This window comes from Taeniopygia guttata, chromosome 25 (assembly GCF_048771995.1).
Source record: "Taeniopygia guttata chromosome 25, bTaeGut7.mat, whole genome shotgun sequence".
NCBI lineage: Eukaryota > Metazoa > Chordata > Aves > Passeriformes > Estrildidae > Taeniopygia > Taeniopygia guttata.
Genome location: NC_133050.1, coordinates 6,835,828 through 6,860,438, shown reverse-complemented (window position 1 = coordinate 6,860,438; position 24,611 = coordinate 6,835,828). Strand labels below are relative to the sequence as shown.

Below are 24,611 nucleotides of genomic sequence, written 5' to 3'. Positions count from 1 at the left end.
CCCCCATTTTATCCTCCCCAAAACCCCTGTCCCCATTTATAGGTGGTAACCCCCTTATCCAAACCCCCCCACACACGTGAAAAGCACCAAGAGCTGAGCCAGAAATACCCAAATTCTCTTCGATTCACACAAAATTCACCAAAATAAAAAATAAAAAAAAACCCAAAAAACCCCCCAAAAAACCAAACCAAAATTTGGGGGTTTGGGGGGGTCCCGCCCCTCCGGGCCTGGGCCACCGGCGCCACCTGGTGGTGAAACGGAGAATGACAGGCAGCCAGGGGACCCCGCGACCCCAAGAGGGGGGACAGGGACCCCAATGTCCCCAAGGGGTTACAGGATGTCCCCACTGTCCTGGGGAGGTGACAGGGACCCCAGTGTCCCCAAGGGATAACAGGGGTGCCCCACAGCCTGGGGGTAACAGCGGTGCCAGGGCTGTGGGGCAGTGCCCGTTTTGAGGTGTTCCCGTTTTTGGGGTGCCCCACAACCCAGGGATGGGGTGTCAGGGCTGTGGGGCCGTGCCCGTTTCAGGGTGTCCCCACTTTTGGTGTGTCTCCGTTTTTGGGGTGTCCCTGTTTCAGGGTGTCCCTGTTTCAGATGTCCCCGTTTCAGGGTGTCCCCGTTTTTTGGGTGTCCCCGCTGTTGGGGTGCCCCCATTTCAGGGTGTCCCCGCTTTTGGTGTGTCCCCATTTTTGGGGTGTTGCCTTTTCAGGGTGTCCCCATTTCAGGGTGTCCCTGCTTTTGGTATGTCCCCATTTCGGGGTGTCCCGGTTTCGGGGTGTCCTGTTTTGGGGCTCAGTACACCGCCTCGTCGCCGTTATCATCGCTGTCGGGGCCGAAGCTCTCCCCGTTGTCGAAGTAGGACAGGACATAGTCGGTCTCCTGTGGGGGACACAGTGGGGGACACGGTGACACCCCGGGGATCCCTGAGCACCCACCAACCCCCCCGGTGTCCCCCCATTTCACCTCTTCGTGCTCCTCCTCATCGTACTCCTCCTCCTCCTCCTCCTTTCCCTCTTCTTCCTCCTCCTTCTCCTCTTCCTCCTCTGATGTCACCTCCTCCTCCTTCTTCTCCAGGCTCTGGGGGGCTCAGAGTTACTTGGTGGGGGGGAAAAAATCCAAAATCCACCCCCAAAATCCACCCCAAAATCCATCCCAAAATCCAGCTTCACCCCCTTACCTCCAGCTTCTTCAGAGCCTCCTCCTTGTCCAGTGCCACGCGCTGCTTGGGGACAAGGGCAGCAGTCCCTGGGGGGACACAGGGCGTGTCCCAAATTGCCAGGCAATATTTATTTTATTTGCCATCCATCAGAGATGTGGCAGTTCTGTTAATTGGGAAGTTTTCTTTATCTCTTTTATATATTTCAATCCTCTCCTTGGGGAGACATCTGCTGTTAATGGAATATTGAATGTCTCTGCATGGCTGAAAAAATTATCCCACTGTGAGATGGGAGGAGCCAAGAATTCCTGCCTGGATATAATCTGGATTTTTGGGACACCAGACTCAGCTTTTCCAATGGATTTCCCAGAGGAACAGCTGGGTTTTCCACTGGGTTTTCAGCACACCCTTCTAGAGGATCACTGCTCCCAAAGAATCAGAAGGATTGCAACAATTCCAATTTCCTGACCATTTCCTCAGTATTTCCTGACCAATTTCCTGACCAATTCCCATTCCACACCCTGACCAAAAAGGGTGTCAGGTTGGATTCTGACTCTCTCTGTGTTTTTTTTTTTCTTTAAATTATTCTATTCTGATAATTCTATTTTAATTATAAATGATTCTATTTTAATTATAAATTATTCTATTATATTTCAATTACAAATAATTGTATTATATTTAAATTATAAATCATTGTATTATATTTCAATTACAAATGATTGGGTTATATTTTAATTATGAATAATTCAATAATAAGAAATTATTATTATTAATGATAATTATAATGTTAATAATAACATAATAATAATTATAATTATAATAATAACATAATAATAGTAATAATAATCGTAATAATAATAGTAATAATAGTAATAATAGTAATAATAGTAATAATAGTAATAATAGTAATAATAATAATAATAATAATAATAATAATAATAATAATAATAATTTTTCCCCTTTTCCTAATAAATTTCTCACTTGGGAGTCTCTCAATGGTTTTGTGTCAAACCAGAACAGGGAGGGGACACAGAGGTGGGTGAGGACAGGGAGGGGACACAGAGGTGAGGACAGGGAGGGGACACACGGGGAGGGGACAAGGAGGGGACACAGAGGTGGGTGAGGACAGGGAGGGGACACAGAGGTGGGTGAGGACAGGGAGGGGTCACTCACGGCCTTTCCGCACCCGCCGCACGCGGATCTTCAACTCCCGCGGGAGCCGCCTCCAGTCTGGGGGGGCAAAACAGGAGGTTGGGGATCCCCCCCTCAAAAAAAACCCAAAAAACCCAGGACCCCTCTCATGTCCCCCCCTGGGTCCCCTCCCGTGTCCCTCACCTGGGTTCCAGTCGATGGCGTTGTCCACAGGGCTGGAGAGCTGGTACTTGTCGGAGTAGCGCTCGATGTCTGCGGGGACACGGGGGTTTGGGGACATTTTGGGGGGATTTGGGGACATTCTGGGGGGTTTGGGGACATTCTGGGGGATTTAGGGACACTTTGGGGGGGATTTAGGGGACACCCACCCCTGGGGACACCTGTGGGACACACAGTGGGGGACAATAAAAAATGGGAATAAATAATGGGGGGACAAAATGAGGGGAATAAAATGGGGGGATAAAATGGGGAATAAATGATGGGAATAAATAATGGGGGGATAAAATGGGGAATAAATGATGGGAGGAATAAAATGGCGGGGGGAATAAAATGGGGGAAATAAATAATGGGGGGATAAAACAGAGGGGATAAAATGGAGGGAATAAAACTGGGGGGGGTAAAACAGGGGGATAAAATGGGGGGAATAAAATGGGGGGATAAATAATGGGAATAAAATGGGGGGGAATAAAATGGGGGGGAATAAACAATGGGAATAAATAATAGGGGAATAAAATGGAGGGAATAAAACGGTGGGGGGATAAAACAGGGGGATAAAATGGGGGGGATAAAATGGGGGGGCTGGGGGGTCCCAACCTGGTGGGGGGTGACAGTGCTGGAAAGGCCGTGGAGCAGCAGGGTGAGGAGGACTGGGATGGGCTCCATTCCCAAACCCATCCCAAACCCATTTGGGACACGGGGTGGGGGTCCGGGGCCGGTACCTCTGCGGGGAGCCCCCGGTTTGACGAAGTAGGGGAGTCCCCTCATGGCCCGGCGCAGCTCCTGCTTCAGGGCCAGCATGTACTCGCCCTCCTCGCCCCCGGGCAGGGGCGCAGCGCGGCGCTCCAGGGCCTGCGGGGGCACCAATTCCCGGGATGCCCAAATTCCCGGGGAATTCTCACCAGGACGCCCAAATTCCCTGAGAAGCCACCCGGATACCCAAATTCCTAGGATGCCCATGTTCCTGCGAAATTCTCATTGGGATGCCCAAATTCCCAGGACGCCCAAATTCCCAGAGAACTCTCACCGGGATGCCCAAATTCCCAAGATGCCCAAATCCCTGTGGAATTCTCATCGGGATGCCCAAATTCCCAAGATGCCCAAGTTCCCAGGGAACTCTCACCGGGATGCCCAAATTCCCAAGATGCCCAAATTCCCAGAGAACCCAAATTCCCAGGGAACTCAAAGGGATGCTAAAATTCCCGGTGAATTCTCACTGGGATGCCCAAATTCCCAGAGAACTCTCACCGGGATGCCGAAATTCCCAAGATGCCCAAATTCCCAGAGAACCCAAATTCCCAGGGAACTCAAAGGGATGCTAAAATTCCCGGTGAATTCTCACCGGGATGCCCAAATTCCCGGGATGCCCAAATCCCTGTGGAATTCTCATCGGGATGCCCAAATTCCCAAGATGCCCAAATCCCTGTGGAATTCTCATCGGGATGCCCAAATTCCTGGGATGCCCAAATTCCCAGAAAACTCAAAGGGATGCTGAAATTCCCAGGGAATTCTCATTGGGATGCCGAAATTCCCAGGATGCCCAAATTCCCAGGGAACTCTCACCGGGATGCCCAAATTCCTGTGGAATTCTCATCGGGATGCCCAAATTCCCAGGATGCCCAAATTCCTGGGATGCCCAAATTCCCAGAAAACTCAAAGGGATGCCCAAATTCCTGGGGAATTTTCATCAGGATGCTCAAATTCCTGGGATGCCCGAATTCCCAGGGAACTCTCACCGGGATTCCCAAATTCCCAGGATGCCCAAATTCCCAGAGAACTCAAAGGGATGCCCAAATTCCTGGGGAATTCTCATTGGGATGCCCAAATTCCTGGGACGCCCAAATTCCCAGAGAACTCTCACCGGGATGCCCAATTTCCCAAGATGCCCAAATCCCTGTGGAATTCTCATCGGGATGCCCAAATTCCTGGGATGTCCAAATTCCTGGGATGCCCAAATTCCCAGAAAACTCAAAGGGATGCCCAAATTCCCGGGGAATTCTCATTGGGATGCCCAAATTCCCGGGATGCCCAAATTCCCAAGATGCACAAATTACCAGGATGCCCAAAATCCCGGAGAACTCAAAGGGATGCCCAAATTCCCAGGGAATTCTCATTGGGATGCCCAAATTCCCAGGATGCCCAAATTCCCAGAAAACTCAAAGGGATGCCCAAATTCCTGGGGAATTTTCATCAGGGTGCCCAAATTCCCGGGGAATTCTCATTGGGATGCCCAAATTCCCAGGATGCCCAAATTCCCGGGGAATTTTCACCGGGATGCCCAAATTCCCGGGATGCCCAAATTCCCGGATACCCCACCGGGATGCCCGAATTCCCGGGATGCCCAAATTCCCGGAGAACTCAAAGGGATGCCCAAATTCCCGGGATGCCCCGATTCCCGGGGAACTCACCGGGAAGAGCGGCGCGGGCTGCAGCGTGGGCGGCGGCAGCGCGTCCCCCTTGCCGATGCCCACGGCTTCCACGTTGAACGTCATCTGCCCCCGGCCGCGGCCGCGGCCCCGGCCCGCCATACCGACAGCCCCGGGACGCTGGGGACAACGGGGACACGGTGACACCTCCGGTCAGCTCCGCCCTGCCCGCTGCCGGTGATGCCCCAAGTCCCGTTCCCTCCTCCCCAGCCCGGTTCCCCCCGCCTCGGGCCGCTCCCGGTTGTCCCGCCGGGTACGGTTATGCCCCGTTCTGCTCCCGGTGTTCCCACACAGTCTCGGTTCCACCCGGTGCTCCCCGGTGTCGCTTCGTTCCCCTGCCGAAAACGGGTGTCGGTCCGGATCCCGGTCCCGGTGTGTGCCCCGTTCCCGCAGTCCCTGTCCCGGGTCCTGTCTCGGTGTGCATCACCCGGTCCCGATGGCCTCCCCCGGTGGCTCCCGGTCTCGGGCCTCGTCTCCATCGCCGTTCCCGGGTCCTCCCGGTGGCCCTCCCGGTGCCGATGTCCCCTCGTACCCCCGGTCCCGGTCCTGTTCCCGGTGCCGATGTCCCCTCCTACCCTCGGTCCCGGTCCCGTTCCCGGTGCCGATGTCCCCTCCTACCCCCGGTCCCGGTGCCGTTCCTCCGGTCGCGGTCCCGGTGCCGATGTCCCCTCGTACCCCCGGTCCCGATAGCCCCTGGTACCTCAGTCCCGGTGCCGATGTCCCGTCGTACCCCCGAACCCGATGTCCCCTCCCCCGCTGCCGGTTCCGGTCCCGTTCCCGGTCCTGATGTCCCCTCGTACCCCCGGTGCCGCTCCCCCGGTCCCGGTCCCGTTCCCGGTGCCGATGTCCCCTCGTACCCCCGGTCCCGGTCCCGTTCCCGGTGCCGATGTCCCCTCGTACCCCCGGTCCCGGTCCCGTTCCCGGTGCCGATGTCCCCTCGTACTCCCGTTCCCGTTCCCGGTGCCGATGTCCCCTCGTACCCCCGGTCCCGGTGCCGATGTTCACGCGTATCCCCGGTCCCGATAGCCGCTGGTACCTCAGTCCCGGTGCCGATGTCCCCTCGTACCCCCGGTCCCGGTGCCGATGTCCCCTCGTAGCCCCGGTGCCGGTTTCGGTTCCGGTCCCGGTGCCGCTCCGCGCAAGCGCAGTCGCTCCCCACATGTCCGCGGCAGCCGCGGCCCCGCCCCGCGCGGAGGGGGCGGAGCTTGGGCGCAAGCCCCGCGCTGATTGGCGGGTCGGGGCGAGGGGCGGGGCCTAGAGACACACACCATGGAGGGGGCGGGGCCGGGGGCGCGAACTGGGGGGATCCAAAGGGGGATAAAAAACGAATAAAAAATGGATGAAAAACGCATCAAAAGGGGGTCAAAAGGTCCCGCACGCCCGGACCCCCCAGCCCCTCTGCCCTGGGGTACCTTGACCCCCCGTACTAGCGCCACCCCGGCCCCCAGCCCGGCCATGCTGTGCCCCCCAGTCCCGCCGCCCCACTGCCCCCAGCCCCCCTGCTTTGGGAGCCCCAGGCCCGCTGCCCCCTGGCCTCCCCCAGTGTCCGATGCTCCAGCCGCCCTGCACGGCCACCCCCAGCCCCGCTGTGTGGTCCTGCTGGGCTGTGCCCCCCAGCCCCGCTGCCCCCCGAGAGCCCCCCGTGCCCCCCAGCCCCGGTCCCCCCTCCTGGCTCCCACGCAGGGCCGGGCTCTGGATGCGCCGTGGCTGATTCATCCCGCTCCAGCCCCCCCCGGCGCCGCCAGCTGCCAAAAATAGCGCTGCGGGAGGGGGGGGACCCTCCACATCACCTCCCGCCCCCCCGCCTCACCGGCGGCAGGCCGGGATGGCGGCCACGGGCCGCTGTCCCCGACAGCCCCATCCCCGGGGCCGCGGGAACCGGGACCAGGGACCCCACGCTCCGGTGGCCACGGTAAAAACGGGGATGGAGAGGGGCTGGATGGGGGGGTCCGGGTCCCCGTTGCTTGAGGGGGGGGGGGTGACGGGGCAGCCCCCAGGCCCGGGCTCGGGGGTGTCTCACCGAGGGGACCGAGGGGAGCGGGAAGGTGCGGGATTGTCCCGCATTTTCCCGGCTGGTCGGAGCGGGATGAGCGGCCGTCGCCATGGGAACCGTGCGGGCAGGGATGGGGTGTGGGCAGGGATGGGGTGTGGGCAGGGATGGGGGTACCCGCGGGGATCGGGGTACCCGGGGGATGGGGGTACCCGGGGGATGGGGGTACCCCCAGGGTGTAGGAGACCAGGTAGGGATGGGGCTGTGGGCAGGGGAAGCAGGTGGGGCAAAGGGAGGAGCGGGAAGAGGATGAGGAGGGGGTGCAGAAAAGCATTTGAGGAATGTTGGCAAAGGCAGGTGGGGTTTGGGGGTGCGGGCAGAGGGGACACAGCCCGGAGAGCTCAGCAACCCTCCCTTACTGGGGAAACTGAGGCACGGAGGGGGAACACCCCATCCTGGGGGGGACTCCCTGAGCCCATCCCGGGGGGCCGGCGGGGTCTCACCTCACCCTCTCCCCTTGCAGTGAGCGAGTGCCACCCCCGTCCCTGCCCCCCGTCCCGCCAGCCCGGCCATGCCCAGCGCCTCGGTGCCACCGGGGGGGCTCCCCATGATCCCCGCCGAGGGCTCGGCGCTGCTGCGCGCCGTCTCCCAAGGGAAATTCCGCCTGACCCGCCTGCTGCTGGAAGGGGGAGCCTATATCAACGAAGGCAACGCCGCGGGCACCACGCCGCTGATGGCAGCGTGCCGGGCCGGTTACACCGAGCCTCCCGAGCAGCCGCGGATGGTGCAGTACCTCCTGGAGAACGGCGCCGACCCCAACATCCCCGACAAAACCGGCAAAACGGCGCTGATGCACGCCTGCACCGAGCGAGCCGGCCCGGCGGTGGTCTCCACCTTGCTGGCCCACGGGGCAGACCCCAGCGCCCGCGATTACACCGGGGGCTCGGCGCTGCTCTACGCCTTGGAGAGCGGCGACCGGGACACGCTGCAGGTGCTGCTGGACGCGTGTCGGGAGCGGGGTCGCGATGTCATCATCATCACCTCGGCCACGTCGCCCCGAGGCACCAAAACCACCCGGCAGTACCTGAACTCGCCCCCGTCGCCCGCTCCGTGCGCGTCCCCCTCGCAGGTGCAGGTGCGGGCGGCGGCGTCACCGGGGGCCGGCGGGAGGGACGAGGAGCGCGATGTGTTCCGCTTCCCGCCCGCCAACCCCGCTCCGGAACCTTCCCGGGCCGGGCCCAAGCGGCAGCTGAAGAGGCTGAACTCGGAGCCCTGGGGGCTGGCGGTGGAGGGGACGCGGGGACACTCGGAGGGGACCCAGGGACCCGCAGAGGGAGCACGGAGAGCCTTAGATGAGCTATGGGGACCCGCGGAGGGCACACGGAGACCCTTGGAGGGGACACGGGGCCCCTCGGAAGGGTCGTGGGGGTGTCCCGAGAGCTCCCTGGAAGGGACATCGCTCCCCCCGGAGCGGCTGGCGGCGGGGCTGGAGGGGCTGCGGTTGCGGCCGCGCCGCCACAGCGTGGAGGGACGCGAGGTCTCGGGGCTGCCCGGAGCCACCTGGGCAGAACGGGTGCCCCCGGTGCCCGCCGCGGGTCGTTGGGTCCCTCCTGATCCTCCACGGGGCAAAGCCCAGCGGCGGGACCCTGAGCTCGTCACCCCTCCCGGGCCGCTGCGGCACACGGCCGCGCTACCGGAGCGCCGCGGCTCCGGGACGCTCCCACCGGAGCCGGGCAGGGCCGGGCTGCTGCCGCCGCTGCCGCCCCGAGCGCTGCTCCGCCGGCACTCCATGCAGCCCGAGGCTCTGCGGCACCTCGGAGCCTTCTGCGGGGGGCTGGCTCCCGAGCCTGGCTCTTAGGGACCCCCCAATCCCACCCAAATCCCACCCAAATCCCCCATCCCCAAAGCCAGGATGCTCTGAACCCCGCTGAGGTTCCATCCCTTTGTCATCGACTCTGCACCAGCCCAAATTCTGGTGCACCCCAACTCCCAGGGCCTCCCCTCGGTATCCTCGTCCTGCTCCTGCCTCATCCTCCCAGCAGCTTTTTCCCCACCAGGGTCTGGAATTAAAAGTGCCAGTGTGGGGCACATCTGTGGGTTTGGGGGGCACAGCTGGACGCTGGCACATCTGGGATCCCCCCAAGCTCAACAGTCAGTTTTAAGGAGTAAAAAAATATATATTTTCCAAGAGCTGAGTTGTTCTAGTGCCAGGCTGGGGATCCTCAGGGATCCAGCAGCCTGGATGGGGAGGGATTTTAGGGAAATTTTAGGGATTTTAGGGAGCTTTAATGAAGGGCGAAGAACCAAGAAGACAAACTTAGACAAAATCTTGTTATTTGACACAAAACAAGAAATTTCCAGGTGGGATAAATACCATGGGAGATTTAGGTTTGCCTAGGGCATGGAAAAAAAACAACTCTGGGATGTTCTGGGATGGGGGGCAGGGAGGGATCCCCCAAAACCGTGGGAAATTCCCCCCCCAACCCTCAGAAACTGCTGCTTCCCTCATACTTGTCCTTTGAAAACAATAAAATTCCATAAAACCCGAATTCCCCCAGGGGATGGAGCTGCTTTGGCTCCTCGAGGCCGTGTACAAAGCCCAGTTTTTTCCCAGTTTCCCCCCAGTTTGGAGGTGGGACACAAAGGGGTGGAGGTTTGGATCCATCATCGGCGGCGCCGGTCCGGACTGCGGCTCCGCCGGCGACCACCCCTGGAAAAGAGGGAAGAGGTGGGGAAGGGGAAAAAAAGGGGGAAAAAGGGGAATTAAAGGGGAAAGAAAGGAGGGGAAAAGGGGAAAAAGGGGGGGAAAATGGGGGGAAAAAAAGGGGAAAAGGGGGGAAAAAAAGGGGAATTGAAGGGGAAAGAAAGGGGGTGAAAAGGGGGGAAAAGCAGAAAAAAGGGGGTGAAAAGGGTGGTAAAAAGGGGAGGAGAAGGGGGGGAAAGGGGGAAAAAGTAAGGAAAAAGGGGGGGGAAGGGGGAGAGAAGGGGGGAAAAGGGAAAAAAGAGGGAAAAGGGGGAAAAAGAGGAAAATTGGGGGAAAAGGGTGGAAATGGGGGGAAAGGGGGAAGAAAGGGGAAAGAAAGGGGAAAGAAAGGGGAAAGAAAGGGGAAAGAAAGGGGAATGAAAGGGGAATGAAAGGGGGGGGAAGGGGAAAGAAAGGGGGGAAAAAAGGGGGAAAAAGGGGGAAAAAGGGGGAAAAAGGGGGAAAAAGGGGGAAAAAGGGGGAAAAAGGGGGGAAGGGGGAGAAAAAGGGAAAAAAGGGGAAAAGGGAAAAAGGATAAGGGAATGGGGAAAGCGAGAAAAGGGAACAGGGAAGGAAGTGGGAGGAAAGAGGAAATGGGGGAAAGGGAAAAGAGGATAAGGAATGGGGAAAGTAAAGAAAGAAAGGGGAAGGAAGGGGAAGGAAAAGGAGGGGAAAAGGAGGGAAAAGGGTACAGGAAATGGGGAAAATGGATGAGAAAATGGTACAGGAAATGGGGGAAGGAGAGGGAAGGAAGGAGTCCAGCAGAAGAGCATTTTGGGGTGTTTATCCCTATTTTAACCCCGCCACCCCCATAACGCTGCATACAATTCCCCCATTCCCCTCACCGAGGGAAATCCCACAAATCCCTCCCATTCCCAGCTGCAGGAATTCCCTGGAATTGCCAGGATTTGCCTCACCTCCTCTTGCCCTTGGGGGGGCCCCTGACGAAGCACCAGTCCACGCTGACCGGCTGCCCCATCAGCTCCTGCCCGTTGAGCCCCGCCATGGCCGCCTGCGCCTCCTTGTAGGTCTCGTACTCCACCAGCGTGTAGCCCTGGGGTGGGATGGGTCAGGAATGGGATTGGGAAGGAGCCCAGCTCAGGTTTGGGGTCCAGCCCACTGTCAGACCCCCTGACACCCCGGGTTTAGGATTAGGAATGAGCACAGGCACTGGGGGAACTAAGGTTTGGGGTGCACAGACTCCCCTGACACCCCAGTTTTAGGATTAGGAATGAGCCCAGCTCAGGTTTGGGGTACACAGACCCCCTGACACCCCAGGTTTAGGATTAGGAATGAGCCCAGCCGATGGGAGAATTCCCAGCTCAGGTTTGGGGTTCACAGACCCCCTGACACCCCAAGTTTAGGACTGGGAATGAGCCCAGCTCAGGTTTGGGGTCCAGCCCACTGTCAGACCCCCTGACACCCCGGGTTTAGGATTAGGAATGAGCACAGGCACTGGGGGAACTCAGGTTTGGGGTACACAGACCCCCTGACACCCCAGGTTTGGGATTAGGAATGAGCCCAGCTCAGGTTTGGGGTGCACAGACCCCCCCTGACAACCCAGTTTTAGGATTAGGAATGAGCCCAGCTCAGGTTTGGGGTGCACAGACCCCCCCTGACACCCCAGGTTTGGGATTAGGAATGAGCCCAGCTCAGGTTTGGGGTGCACAGACCCCCCTGACACCCCAGATTTAGGATTAGGAATGAGCCCAGCTCAGGTTTGGGGTGCACAGACCCCCTGACACCCCAAGTTTAGGACTGGGAATGAACCCAGGCTCCCAGCCCAACCCCAGCTCAGTTTTGGGGTGCAGGAACCTCCCAATAAATCAATTTTGAGGTGCAGATACTCCCATAACCCCCAGCATTGGCGCAGTTTTGGGGTGCACCCCTGGAACCTCCCACCCTGAAGCCTCCCCCCAGGCTGAGATGGAGTTTGGGGGTCCCCAAAAGTGTCCCCTCCCCACCTTGAGGTATCCCGTGCGCCGGTCCAGGTTCAGATGGATGTTTTTGATCTCCCCAAATTCAGCGAATCTGTCGTGCACGTCCTCCTCCGTGGCCTCCTCGTGCACCCCTGTCACAAACAGGATCCAGCCCTCCACGGCTGGGCAGGAAAAGGGGGGTCACAGAGCTGGGAGTGGAGATTTACACCCCCAAATTTGTGGAGGGGTGAGACACGGACCCCTCAGGGGGGAGGTTTGTGGGGGGTTGACCCAAAAGTGATCCCAGGAAAGTGAGGAAAAATCATCCCAGTGTGACCCTAATTCCTCCTGGCTGTGGTGGAAAGGGTTTGTCACCCCAAAATCACTCATTTTTCACAGCTTGGAAAAGGAGATGGAAGCCCAGAGCCCCCAAATCCTGTGTGAGGTTGGTGGAAAGCTGAACCCCAAATCCAGATCCCATTCCCCCTCCAAGGAAGGAGCATCTCCCCCAAATCCCCACCTTGGGATAGCCCTAAAATAAATCCTGGGAATGAGGGAAAGGGAAGGGAGCCCCCCTGAAAGCCCTGCAGGTCCCCAAAATCCCCCTCACATCTCTGTGGCCCCGGCTCGTCCCCGTCCTGCTCCACGCTGTCGTAATCCTCGCGCACCCGAGCGCGGGAGCCTTCCTCTGGAAAAACAAAAAAAGGGGAAAAATAGGGGGGAACCAAGGGACCCCCAAACTTCAGGGGTCACCCAGAGCGCCAGAGAAAGGGTTCTGGGGGGGGGTTTTGGGGTCTCACCTGAGCCGAAGCCGCGGCCCTTGCGCTTCTTGGCCTTCTCCTTCAGCTTGTGGATGCTCTCTGGGGAAACTGGGGGTCAGCAGGGGCAGAGACCACCCCGGGATGGACAGGGACCCCCCAACCCGGCTGGGAGTGACCACTGGGCTGGGAATGACCACTGGGATGGACAGGGACCCCCCAACCCGGCTGGGAGTGACCACTGGGCTGGGAGTGACCCCCCCAAGCTGGGAATAACCCCCCCAGCCCGGCTGGGAATGACCACCGGTCTGGTAGTGACCACTGGGATGGGAGTGACCCCTGGGCTGGGAATGATCCCCCCAAGTTGGGAGTGACCACTGGGATGGACAGAGACCCCCCAACCCGGCTGGGAGTGACCACTGGGCTAGGAATGACCCCCCCAAGCTGGGAATGACCCCCAAGATGAAAACGACCCCCCAACACCGAGCAGGAGCCCCCTGGGAACCACAGCACCCCCAGCCGCGGGCCGGGGCCGTCCCTGAGGCCGGCGCGGCTGGAGGCGGCGGGAGCGGCCGCGCTGCACCGGGACCCGCCGGGATCGCTCGGCGGGGCCGCTCCGGGCCGGCCGCAATGCCCACAGCCCCGCGCTCACCGTCGCCATCCTCGTCCATGGCGAAATCCTCCCCGCCCGCCTCATGAAGGTCCAGCACGTCCGCCATCTTGCCGGGAGCTGCGGGGCACGCCGGGAGGTGCCGGAAGCGGCGGAAGAAGGGCGGAAGCGCCGGCGCGGCCATTTTGGGAAGGGCACCGGGCCGGGAGGTGCCGGAAGCGGCGGGAGAAGGGCGGAAGCGCCGGTGCGGCCATTTTGGGAAGGGCACCGGGCGGGCGGGCCTGTCCGCCATGATGGGAAGGGCGGGCGGGGGTCGCTTCGCCCCGGGAATTTCCAAACCGGGAATTCCGAACCCCGGGAATTTCATACCCTGGGAATTTTATACCCTGGGAATTTTAAGCCCCAGGAATTTTGAATCCCGGGAATTTTAAACCCCAGGGATTTTAAACCCCAGAAATTTTGAATCCCAGGAATTTTGAATCCCAGGGATTCTCAACCTTGGGAATTTTCAACCCCATGTTTTGTATCCCAGGAATTCCCAACCCCGGGAATTCTCAACCCCACACCAAGGCGGCTCAAAGCAGGTTTTGGGCACAACTGGCCCCCCCCAAAAAAAACGAGCAAGAGCACCGAAGTTAACCAAAATCGCTGGGTTTATTGTATAAAATCCACAGCAGCATTTATCCCATAATTCCATCGCCTCAACAAGAAGAACAACTGAGAAAATTTGAATTTTGTTCATTTTACACCTTCCACGGAGATCTGGAACCTCCAAACCAGTGCCCTGATCCCGCAAGCAATGGAATATTTTATTTTTATTTTTTTTCTTCCCTTTTATTTTTGTTTTTTTTTTTCCTTCCACAGCGATGGGAACTCCCAAAGTCCTCCCTTATTTAAATCCTTTATTTAAACAAATCCTAAATCAAATTTTCCCCCATATTTCAAGAAAATGACACCCCACAACCCCCCCCCACCCCCCAAAAAATCCCTTTTAAAACCCAATTTCTAGCGGCATCAAACGTTAATAGTGTTTGTAGAAAGTATAAAAAAATATATAAACCCCCCAAAATAGGTTTGTTAGGATGTGGATATAAAAAATGGGGTACCTACAGATAATGGAATTATTCCAATTTTAGCCTAAAATAATGATTATTGCTGGAATATGCTGTGGTCAGGCAGAGGGAAGGAGGAGGGTGGGAACAGTGGAATCTGCAGGGGATAAGAAGTGGGAAAAGCTCTAAAAATCTGGGGTGAAAAAATGGAATTCTGGCTTGGAATTCAGTTTGTATTGCTGGGGGAGAAGGGGGAGCAAAATGGGAATTTCCATGGATAAACTGACATTTTCTGGGGAGCTGTTTGAAGAATTCCATGCCATAAAAGGGGATTTAAAGGTAAATATAATCTAAATTCCATATGGATACAAGGGATAAGGAATGATTAGTGCAAATCCCTCCCTCATCCACAAATTTTCCAAGACTTTTCTTGGAAAAAAACTTCCAATGCCGATTTTTGGGCACAGAAAGGGCAATTCCAAAATTAAATCTGGATATTGCAGGCGTTGGCATCTGGTCATTTAATTAAGGAGCTCATCAAGGAGCTTTAACTGGTCCCTTTCTGCTGCAGGAGGGAGGGGATCCAATGGGTTTTGTTTTGAACCCCAAAAATAAGGGAGAGGAAAAAAAAAATCTGTGGGGAATGAGGGAATAAAAAGTTTCCTAGGGAATAAGGAGTTCTGAAGGGAGGAATGAGGAGCAGCTCTAAAAATCAGGATAAAACTTGATAAAATCTAATCAGGAGATTTTTCCCTACGTTTCTTTCAAATGTGCAAACGGGCCGGGATTGGGGAAAGGTTTTGGGATCAGCTGGGGTGGGATTTTGGGGTTCAGCAACCAGAGGAGTGTAAAAATTCCCTAGGGAATAAAGGAGTAATGAAGGAATGAGGAGCAGCTCTAAACTTCCTACAATGCATTCAAAGAACTTTTTCCCTAAATTTCTTTCCAATGTGCAAATGGGCCGGGATTCAGGGTAAGATTTTGGGATCACCAGGGAGGATCTCAGGGTGGGGATTTCGGGGTTCAGCAACCAGAGGAATGCAAAAAATTCCCTAGGGAATAAGAAGCTCTCGAAGGAGAAATGAAAGAATGAAGAGCAGCTCTTTTTCCCTAAATTTCTTTCAAACGTGCAAACGGGCCGGGACTGGGGAAGGGTTTTGGGATCAGCTGGGGTGGGATTTTGGGGTTCAGCAGCCAGAGGAGTGTGCTGAGCCCAGCTGGCCAGCTGCCAGCAGCAGGATGTCCTTCTTCTCCTTGTGGAACCTCAGCTCCTTCCCGGCCAGCCGGGCCTCGTCCAGCTCGCGCTCGGTGGCCGCCAGCTCCCGGGAAAGGGCTCCTGGAATGTTCTGCTCCCGGTTCACCCAGTCCAGGGCCATCTGGTTTCGGATGTCATCGTCCAGAGCACGGTGGGAGTAGTGAGCCAGGACCTCCTGGTGGGAATGAGAGGCAGAGAATTGTTAAAGTTGGGGAAAAACCTCGTGGGAGGCATTGGAATTGGGGAAAAAGCCTCGTGGGAGGCATTAGAATCAGGGAAAAAACCTTGTGGGAGGCATTGGAATTGTTAAGGTTGGGGAAAAATAACCTGAAAGGTTGGGCTAGGACAGAGGTTAGACATGGTTAATTAATTAAGTAGGGATTTATTAAAAGGATCTCCTTAATGGATGTACCTTGGGCAGTGTGAGAGCTCAGCCAGGGCTACACCCAAGATGAACTAAAATGGTCACAAAATAGGCACAAAATGGACCAAAATGAACACAAAATGGACCAGAATGGGCACAAAACACACCCAAGATGAACCAAAATGGTCGCAAAATGAACACAAATGGACCAAAATGGTCACAAAATGAAACCAAAATGGTCCATTGGGCATTGTGAGAGCTCAGTGTGAGAGCTCAGCCAGGGCTAAACACAAGATGAACCAAAATGGACCCAAAATGGTCACAAAATGGACCCAAAACGGACCCAAGATGAACCAAAATGGTCACAAAATGAACACAAATGGTCACAAAATGGTCACAAAAAGAACACAAAATGGTCACAAAATGCACGACCGGTCACAGATTCTCTCTAATTTTATAATTCTGCTCCATTTGCACATTGGAGTTCATTGTCCAATTACATCTCTGGCCCACGAAATCCCATTTTTCTTGTTTTTCTCTCTTCAGCCCACGTTGTTTGTGCTCTTGGGCCTGGGATTTGGGTCAGCTGTCCTTCCCAAGGTGTTGGGGGAAGCTCAGCAATGGGAAGGAGCCCTGGACTCACCTGGCGCGAGCACTGACGTTCCCTCATGGCCTTCAGGCTCCCATTCCAGTGCAGCAGCTGGAAAACTGTCATCAGCTCCTGGGGTGGTTTAAAATACAAAAAGGAGAGGGTTTAAAAACACAAAAATCACCATTTCTGCGTGCGCTGGGATGATTTCCACTTCTGTGTTTTGGAAGGTTGGTAGCATAAAATGTTGTTTGATGCGTGGAAATAAACTCTCATAAATGCTCACAGCAGCAGGGTGATAGAATATAGGGAATTCTCATTAGGGAATTCTACATTAAAGGAAAATAATAAAATAAAGGCAAATAATAAAATTTAAATGCAGCGACTCTCTGTTATGGTTTGACACTGGCATAACGTTAGCGCCCTCATAAAAATGTAACCTTTTAATTGAATGCTGTGAAATGTAATTGAGAACAGAGTAAAGCAGGATTGAACTTAATAACAAGGGAAAAAAAAAACTTATTAAGCTACTACTACTATGTTATTATAAAGAAAAAAAAAAGGAAAGGAAAATACATACATAAATCTAAAATTAAAACCTTTTAAAACAACCACAACACTCTCTAAAGTGGGGGCTCACTAAATATTCACTCTCTCAGTGAATATTTGCTTTGCAAATATAGCTGTAATTGTATATATGTGTGTGTTTGCATGAGAGCAGATAATCCACTCCAAACTGCTCTCCTAATTCCTGATCCACATTCCAGAACCTTCCCTTGGCCTCCCCTTGTCCTGATGTTGTTCCCAGATTCCAGTGGGATGCAAGGACTGTGGTTTGGGGTCACAACACCCCAAATTCCACTTTGGGGGGAACGTCTTCCCATCCTGTGGGAGCTCTTGCTCCCCCCATTTTCAGGGATAAATCCCACTAATTAACTGCACCACTGCAATTAGGACAATTGGAAATATCCCAGTGAGAAACCCAATTCCAAGGGTGGTAACGGAATTACGCCAGATCCGATCAAAATGAAACCCTGAGTTGATTTCCAGTGGGAAAAAAATAAAAATACACCTGGTACACCAACCCAAACATCCCAAAACCAAGCCAGGAATGGGAACAGGAACAGGATCAGCACAAACCTGGAATTCCAGCATGGATTTTCCCTTGTTGGACTCCAGCATGAAGCGGAAGGCGCCGATGCCAGTGTTGGGATTGTCTGCCTCTTCTCGGTCGCCCTGCAGAGAAATTCCAGACATGGAGCTGCCATTCCCACCCCTGGGTGAAACGTAAATTTTAAGGAATATTAGAGATTTTAGTTCGAGATAAGCCTTACTAGAGTTAATGAAAATCAATTAGTAAGCCTTGATGAAGTTAAGAGTTAGTAGTTAACTAATAATTGATTGCTTGTGAGCACAATGTTGAGTTAGCTGGGTTTATAATAAGAATATAAACTGATAAATTGCTTTTAGGAAAAAAGTTTGGAAATGAGGAAAAAAGTTTGGAAATGAGGAAACAGTTGGTTTCTGATTGTGATGGGTCTGAATTATAACACCTGTATTGCCTCATCCTACACATGAGGCTGAAAATGGAATTAGAAAGAAATAAATAGAAATTAGAAATAAATAAATAGTAATTAGAAATAATTAGAAACAAATTAGAAGGAAATAAATAGAAATAAAGTTTAGAAATTAGAAGGAAAGTTTAGAAAGTAGAAACAGTTGGCTTCTGATTGTGATGAGTGCGAATGATCACATTTGTCTCTATTGCCTCATCCTATGCATGAGACTGAAAATGGAATTAGAAATAAATAAATAGAAATTAGAAAGAAATTAACAGAAATAAAGTTTAGAAATGAGAAGAAAAATTTAGAAATTAGGAAAAAAGTTTAGAAAGTAGAAACAGTTGGCTTCTGACTGTGACGGGTGCGAATTATCCCATTTGTCTGCATTGCCTCACCCTGTGCACGAGCCTAAAAACAGAATTAAAATTCTTTCAAGCGCCTCTAAGTCACCCCACCTCAGGGTGAGAAAAGGGCTGAACGTGACCCAAAAAAAGGCCAAAACCACCAGAGCCATGCTCACGTTGAAGGACGCCAGGGCCTCGGAGACGCTCTTCTCGATGAAGTCGTCGGTGATGCGGCGCGAGGGGTGCTCGTTGAACACCGAGTTCATCAGCGCGATCTTGGCCGCGCTCCGGCGCGCCTCGGCCTTGGTGGGACAGAACTGGGGACACGAGGACAAAGTGTCACACAAAACACACTGTCGGAATCTGTGGTATTGATTCTGAGATTATAAAAGTCTCTGTCTGTCAGCCCCGCTGCCAAAGCAGAAGTCATAATTCGTCTGTGCTGGTTTCAAGGTTGTTTATTCTGTTTATCTCTAACATGTTCTGCTGCCCTGCCGCAGCTCTGTCCTGCAGGGCAGCGTGTGGGGCTCTGCCCTCAGTGGGATGGTACAAACATTAAATACCACAAACTACCTGTGCTGGATTTACAATAATGTGCCAATGTAACATCTCTTAGTGGGATGTTACTACGTGTGTTATATTCACAATAATGTGCCAATGTAACATCTCTCAGTGGGATGTTACAAACATGTACACCAGAAACTGCCTGTCCTGTATTTACAATAATGTGCCAATGTAACATCTCTTAGTGGGATGTTACTACCTGTGCTATATTCACAATAATGTGCCAGTGTAACATCCCTCAGTGGGATTTATTAATATTTATTATTAATAAATAAATATTATCAATGTATTATTTATTAATGCATATTAAGATAAATAAATATTATATATTTATTCGTATTGTTATTAATTTTTATTTATTTATTATTTATTTATTCTTATTTTTCTTACTCTAATTACATTACAATTTTTATAAATAGTAATGCAATTAGAGTAATAAAAAATTAGATAGTAATGCAATTAGAGTAATAAAAATTTAGATTACTATTTATAAAAATAGTAATGCAACTAGAGTAATAAAAATTTAGATAGTAATGCAATTAGAGTAATAAAAATTTAGAGGTTTATTCTTATCTAAGAATAAAAAAATAAGAATAAATATTATTTCTTTATTCTTATTTAAACTTTTATTCTTTAAATTAAAAGAATAAATTTAATTTTAATTTAAACTTAGAAAAAAAATGTAAAAAAACCAAGTGAGTGGCGTTTTTCACCTGGAAGCTGCCGAAGCAGCTGCCCCCGGGCAGGGTGACATAGCAGACGTAGGGGGGGCTGGCGGCCGGGACCATCTCGTAGAGCACCAGGGCTCCGTTGCGCAGCTCGGCCCCGCGGGATTGCTTCATCTGCCAGAATTCCTGCAGCGCCTCCACCACGTTCACTGCTCGGCATCATCGGCATCGGCCGGGAGAACAGCGGGGATGGGGGAATGGGGCATGGGAAGGGGGAAAAGGGGGTGAGGAAAGGAGGAAATGGGGCATGGAATGAGGAAAAGGAGGAAAGGAAGGAAGGAAATGGGGGTGAGGAAAGAAGGGAGGAAAGAAATGGGACATGGAATAAGGAAAAGGGGGTGAGGAAGCGAGGAAATGGGGCATGGAATAAGGAAAACGGGTATGGAAAGAAGGAAAAGGGAGTGAGGAAGGGAGGAAATGGGGCATGGAATGAGGAAAAGGGGGTGAGGAAGGAAGGGAGGAAGGAAATGGGGCACGGAAAGAAGGAAAAGGGGCAAGGGGGGAGGAGGAGGGGGTGAGGGAGGGAGGAATTTGGGCATGGAAAGAAGGAAAAGGGGGTGAGGAAGGGAGGGAGGAAGGAAATGGGACATGGAAAGAAGGAATTGGGGCACGGAAATAAGGAAGGAAGGAATGGAAATAAGGAAAAGGGGGTGAAGAAGGAAGGAATGGAAGGAAGGAAGGAAACAGGGCATGGAAAGAAGGAAAAGGGACACGGAAATAAGGAAAAATGAAAATAGGGAATAAGTGAAAACCGATACCCCACCCCCCACCCCGGTCCGTCGGCATCCCCGGCTCCCCCCGGCCCCGCTCACCGCGGCCGTAGCCCTGCGTGTGTTTGGCGAAGCTCCGCACCACGGCCTCCACCGCCTCCCGCAGCACCGCGGGCGGCCCGGGCACGGCCCCGGCCCCGGCCCCGGCCCCGGGGGGCGCGGGGGGGCCCTGCAGACCCAGCGGGGGCGGCGGCGGCGGCAGCCCCAGCCCCGGCCCCAACCCCGAGCCCGCTGCCGGTGTCGGCCCCAGCCCCGCGGGGGCCCCGGTGAGGCCGGGCCGTGCCCCGCGGGGCCCAGCGCCCACCCCGGGCTGCAGCCGCTGCGCCCGCACCGCCTCCATCGCCGCGCTCCCTCCTCAGCGCCGCGCTGTCAATCAGCGCCCAGCGGACCAATAGGAGCGCCGGATCGGGGAGGGGAAGGCGGGGACATCATCAGTAAACCAATCACAACGCCGTGCGCGGCTCGAGGGGCGGGGTCAGGGCGCGGCGCACTCGCCCACTAACACAAATAGCGGTGTGTGGCCGCGGGGGCGGGGATTTGGGTGCCATTGTCCAATCGCATTGCGGGATTTCTTAGATTGACAAGGGAATAGACGAATCAAAACGCAAGCAGCACGGACCAGCAGAGATGACGGTAGGGGATGACAGCCACACTCTTATTGACCAGGAGAAGCGATTAATGGCCAAAGAAACCAACCGAACTCTTCGACAACGATTTAGAGGCGGAGATTCCTCCCGCCGCCCATTCACGGGCTCTGTTTTGGTAGCAGCGGGCGGCTCCGCGCTCAAACCAGTGCGAAGGAGCCGCGGGCGTAGCGGAAGTGACGCCGTTGTACCGGGCTCGGTACCGGGCTCGCGCCATGGAGGCCTGGGTGCGCTTCAGCGCCCAGAGCCAGGCCCGGGAGCGCCTCCTCAGGTGCAGCCCGGGCTCCCCGGGGGTCGGGGAGGTCCAGCAGGGGTGGCAACGGAGGGTCCCAAAACCCCGGGGATGAACGGAGTGAGGAGGCCCGCGGCACCGGGGTGATGCCGCCGGTACCGCCGCTGACTCCCTCGTTGTCCGCAGGGCCGCCCAGTACGCCTGTACCTTAACCGGGGCCGCGCTGAGCCGCGCCGGGGGCAGCTCCGGGAGCCTGAGCCGCCTGCAGCAGCTGGAGGCTCATCTGAGCCTGGGCCGCAAGCGTGAGTGGGATGTGAGGGGTGGGCGTTTGAGCGGAGGTTTGAGGGGGACTTTGGGGGTCCGCACCCCCTCCGTCCCCGGTGACCCCCCGGTGTCCCCCTCCCGCAGTGCTGCGCTTGGGGGGCTCGGCTGAGGCGCTGGGGGGGGCGCAGCGCTCGCTGCACCTGCCCGACCCTGTGCTGCGCTTCTGCCTGACGCTGTCCCACCTCAACCGCGCCCTGTTCCTGGCCTGCGACAACGTCCTGTGGGCCGGCAAGAGCGGCCTCCTGCCCGGCCTGGCCCTGGAGAAGTGGAGCCAGAGGGCCTTCAGGTGAGCCTGGGGAGGTGGGGGGTTTGCTGAGGGGATTTGGGGGGGGAAAGGCTGGAGAAGATGCCTCAGGGAGAGCAGGGAGTGGAATTCCTGAGGAGGAGCAGGGAGTGGGATCCTGATGGAGAGCAGGGAGTGGGGTTCTGAGGGAGAGCTGGGAGTGGAATTCCTCAGGGAGAGCAGGGAGTGGGGTCCTGAGGGAGAGCAGGGAATGGAATTCCCCTGGAGAGAATAAGGAATGAGATTCCTGAGTGAGAGCAGGGAGTGGGATCCTGAGGGAGAGAATAAGGAATGAGATTCCTCAGGGAGAGCAGGGAGTGGAATTGCTCAGGGAGAGCAGGGAATGGAATTCCTCAGGGAGAGCAGGGAGTGGGGTCCTGAGGGAGAGAAGGGTATGGGGGTCCTGAGGGTGAGAAGGGAATGGAATTCCCCTGGAGAGAATAAGGAATGAGATTCCTCAGGGAGAGCAGGGAGTGGAATTCCTGAGGGAGAGCAGGGAATGGGGTTCCTGAGGGGGAGAAGGGAGTGGGGTTCCTGAGGGTGAGGAGGGAATGGAATTCCCCTGGAGAGAATAAGGAATGGGATTCCTGAGGAGGAGCAGGGAATGGGGGTCCTGAGGGAGAGCAAGGAATGGGATTCCTCAGGGAGAGCAGGGAGTGGTGTTCCTGAGGGTGAGCAGGGAATGGAATTCCCCTGGAGAGAATAAGGAATGAGATTCCTCAGGGAGAGCAGGGAGTGGAATTCCTGAGGGAGAGCAGGGAATGAGGTTCCCCTGGGGAGAATAAGGGAATGAGGTTTCCAAGGGAAGCAGGAAATAGAATTCCTCAGGGAGAGCAGGGAGTGGGGGTCCTGAGGGTGAGCAGGGAATGAGGTTTCCCTGGGGAGAATAAGGAATGTGGTTCCTGAGGGAGAGAAGGGAATGGGATTCCTGAGGGACAGCAGGGAATGAGGTTCTCGTGGGGAGAATAAGGGATGAGATTCCTCAGGGAAAGCAAGGAATGGGGTTCCTCTGGAGAAAATAAAGAATGGAATTCCCAAGGGAGGACAGAGAATGGGTCTCCTGAGGGAGAATAAGGCAATGGAATTCCTCAGGGAGAGCAGGGAGTGGGGTTCCCCTGTAGAGAATAAGCAAGGCAATCCCATGGGAGAGCTGAACTTTTCCATTCCCCCGCATTTCTGTGGCTGCTGGGAGCAGCCAGAGCCTTCTGCTGCCACTGCTTCCCTGTCTCCCTCTTTCCCCCCTGTTCTCCCCAGGTATTACCTGTTTGCTCTGGTGGTGAACCTCAGCAGGGACGCCTACGAGATCCGTCTGCTGCTGGAACGCGCCGAGGCCGCCAGGAAACGTGGCAAGAGCCCCCAAAAAAGCCCCCAAAAAAGCCCCCAGCCCCAGGCTGAGGGCAGGATCCAGCACCTCCGGCTCCAGCTGCAGCTCCAGCTGCAGCTCCTGCTGCAGGTGCTGTGGGAGAACCCCCCACTGCTGCTGGACCTGCTGAGGAATGCCTGTGACCTGGTGATCCCTCTGGAAAAGCTGGGCTTGTGCAGGAGCAGCCCAGGAATCGTGGGGTTCTGTGGGCTCACCTCCTCCGTGCTCTCCATCATCACCATCCTCCACCCCTGGCTCAAGCTGAAGCCCTAGTTATCCTGGCTTCGAAAGTCCCATATTTGGGAATTTTGGGGGGTTTGTGGCACCTCTGGAGGTGACTGGCTGGTGCCATTCCCATCATTCCCTCCTTGGAGCCACGAGGTTCCAGCGTTGGATCCCACAGGAACTTCAGCTCCCAAAATGTGACTTTTCCCGCAATTTTAGAGGTTCAACGTTCCGCCTTTCTCTCTGGGAAGAGCCTTTCACGTGGAGCCAGCTAACTGGGAATATTTGGGGCTGGAAAATGTGGATTTGGGGCTGGAAAATGTGAATTTCTGGGGTCTCACCCCCTCCCATCATCACCGTCCTCCACCCCTGGCTCAAGCTGAAGCCATAGTTATCCTGGGGACATTTGGGAATTGTGGGGGTTTATCCCAAAATTGTGGTTGTGGCACCTCTGGAGGTGACTGGCTGGTGCCATTCCCATCATTCCTGACTCCTGGGAGCCACGAGGTTCCAGCGTTGGATCCCACAATGGGATTTATGGGATTTTGGGACTTCAGCTCTCAAAATGTGTTTTTTTCCCCATTGACTTTTCCAGCAATTTTAGAGGTTCAGCGTTCCCCCTTTCTCTCTGGGAAGAGCCTTTCACATGGAGCCACTAACTGGGAATATTTGGGGCTGGAAAATGCGGATTTGGGGCAGGAAAATGCGGATTTGGTGCAGGAATATCCTCTTGAAAGTTTTTTGGGAACTCCAACGATTTTGGGAATTATTAAATTCCAGAGGCAGATTGTCCTTGCATCTGTCCCTGGGAGAGCAGGAATAGTTTTGAAGGTTTTTTAGGAGCTGGGAATTGTTAAATTCCAGAGGCGGATTGTCCCTGGGAGAGCAGGAATATCCTCTTGAAGTTTTTTTGGAACTCCAAAATGTTTGGGAAATTAAAGTTTTTTTGGGAACTCCAAAAATTTTTGGGAATGATTAAATTCCAGAGGCAGATTGCCCTTGGATCTGTCCCTGGGAAGAGCAGGAATATCCTCTGGAAGGATTTTTTGGGAGCTCCAGACTGAGACATTGCCCACTCCTGGGCTGTGCCAAAGTTTGTTTTTTTTCCTGGGCAAAGCAGGCACTGAAGGCTTTGGAGCAGTGTGGAATTCCCAGTGGGAATTGGGATGGGTGGGAAACACTCCAGGGGATCCCACAGTGTCATTAATGAATAATTTAATTATTAAAGTGCAGCGGCCTCCAGTCCCTGTGTCCTGGGATGTTGGGAAGGGCTGGGAATCAGCAAAATTTGGGCTGGGAATCTGCAGAATTTGGGCTGGGAATCAGCAGAATTTGGGCTGGG

General features: G+C 54.7%; 5 protein-coding genes across 5 annotated transcripts; 2 read left to right on the top strand and 3 right to left on the bottom strand.

Moving 5' to 3' along the window:
- Window positions 1-94: 94 nt before the first annotated feature.
- POLR3GL (RNA polymerase III subunit GL) lies at window positions 95-6,145 on the bottom strand. The gene is made up of 8 exons (XM_072918484.1): window positions 5,987-6,145; window positions 4,933-5,070; window positions 3,247-3,376; window positions 2,492-2,560; window positions 2,330-2,386; window positions 1,178-1,245; window positions 964-1,077; window positions 95-879 (listed from the first exon to the last, which is right to left on the bottom strand). The coding sequence occupies exons 2-8, from the start codon at window positions 5,050-5,052 to the stop codon at window positions 793-795; spliced, it is 645 nt and encodes a 214-aa protein (XP_072774585.1). The 5' UTR covers window positions 5,053-5,070; window positions 5,987-6,145; the 3' UTR covers window positions 95-792.
- A 482-nt stretch (window positions 6,146-6,627) lies between these two features.
- ANKRD34A (ankyrin repeat domain 34A) lies at window positions 6,628-9,489 on the top strand. The gene is made up of 2 exons (XM_012570880.5): window positions 6,628-6,862; window positions 7,464-9,489. Exon 2 carries the CDS (start codon window positions 7,512-7,514, stop codon window positions 8,796-8,798), a length of 1,287 nt encoding a protein of 428 aa, XP_012426334.5. The 5' UTR covers window positions 6,628-6,862; window positions 7,464-7,511; the 3' UTR covers window positions 8,799-9,489.
- On the bottom strand, window positions 9,261-13,092 carry RBM8A (RNA binding motif protein 8A). Its single transcript, NM_001245281.2, is given in 6 exon segments — window positions 9,261-9,650; window positions 10,601-10,737; window positions 11,648-11,784; window positions 12,213-12,290; window positions 12,403-12,462; window positions 13,013-13,092. Coding segments are annotated over 6 exon segments (525 nt in total). The 5' UTR covers window positions 13,080-13,092; the 3' UTR covers window positions 9,261-9,604.
- Window positions 13,093-13,605: 513 nt separating this feature from the next.
- Window positions 13,606-20,574, bottom strand: LIX1L (limb and CNS expressed 1 like). Its single transcript, XM_030291345.4, has 6 exons — window positions 20,241-20,574; window positions 19,414-19,577; window positions 18,313-18,453; window positions 17,371-17,466; window positions 16,285-16,362; window positions 13,606-15,452 (listed from the first exon to the last, which is right to left on the bottom strand). The coding sequence occupies exons 1-6, from the start codon at window positions 20,536-20,538 to the stop codon at window positions 15,210-15,212; spliced, it is 1,020 nt and encodes a 339-aa protein (XP_030147205.1). The 5' UTR covers window positions 20,539-20,574; the 3' UTR covers window positions 13,606-15,209.
- Window positions 20,575-20,815: 241 nt separating this feature from the next.
- On the top strand, window positions 20,816-24,511 carry PEX11B (peroxisomal biogenesis factor 11 beta). The gene is made up of 4 exons (XM_030291367.4): window positions 20,816-21,113; window positions 21,261-21,376; window positions 21,483-21,684; window positions 22,936-24,511. The coding sequence occupies exons 1-4, from the start codon at window positions 21,058-21,060 to the stop codon at window positions 23,315-23,317; spliced, it is 756 nt and encodes a 251-aa protein (XP_030147227.4). The 5' UTR covers window positions 20,816-21,057; the 3' UTR covers window positions 23,318-24,511.
- The last annotated feature ends 100 nt before the right edge of the window (window positions 24,512-24,611 follow it).

Excerpts from the sequence above, each read along its gene's own strand:
- PEX11B (XM_030291367.4), top strand. The coding sequence starts at position 21,058 with ATGGAGGCCTGGGTGCGCTTCAGCGCCCAGAGCCAGGCCCGGGAGCGC. Across the intron at positions 21,114-21,260 it reads GCCCGGGAGCGCCTCCTCAG|GGCCGCCCAGTACGCCTGTA; the intron begins GTGCAGCCCGGG and ends CGTTGTCCGCAG. Across the intron at positions 21,377-21,482 it reads TCTGAGCCTGGGCCGCAAGC|TGCTGCGCTTGGGGGGCTCG; the intron begins GTGAGTGGGATG and ends CCCCTCCCGCAG.
- ANKRD34A (XM_012570880.5), top strand. The coding sequence starts at position 7,512 with ATGCCCAGCGCCTCGGTGCCACCGGGGGGGCTCCCCATGATCCCCGCC.
- POLR3GL (XM_072918484.1), bottom strand. The coding sequence starts at position 5,052 with ATGGCGGGCCGGGGCCGCGGCCGCGGCCGGGGGCAGATGACGTTCAAC. Across the intron at positions 1,078-1,177 it reads AGGCTCTGAAGAAGCTGGAG|AGCCTGGAGAAGAAGGAGGA; the intron begins GTAAGGGGGTGA and ends TGAGCCCCCCAG. Across the intron at positions 880-963 it reads ATGAGGAGGAGCACGAAGAG|GAGACCGACTATGTCCTGTC; the intron begins GTGAAATGGGGG and ends TGTCCCCCACAG.
- LIX1L (XM_030291345.4), bottom strand. The coding sequence starts at position 20,538 with ATGGAGGCGGTGCGGGCGCAGCGGCTGCAGCCCGGGGTGGGCGCTGGG. Across the intron at positions 18,454-19,413 it reads GCTGCTTCGGCAGCTTCCAG|TTCTGTCCCACCAAGGCCGA; the intron begins GTGAAAAACGCC and ends TCGTGTCCCCAG. Across the intron at positions 17,467-18,312 it reads AGGCCCTGGCGTCCTTCAAC|GGCGACCGAGAAGAGGCAGA; the intron begins GTGAGCATGGCT and ends ATTTCTCTGCAG.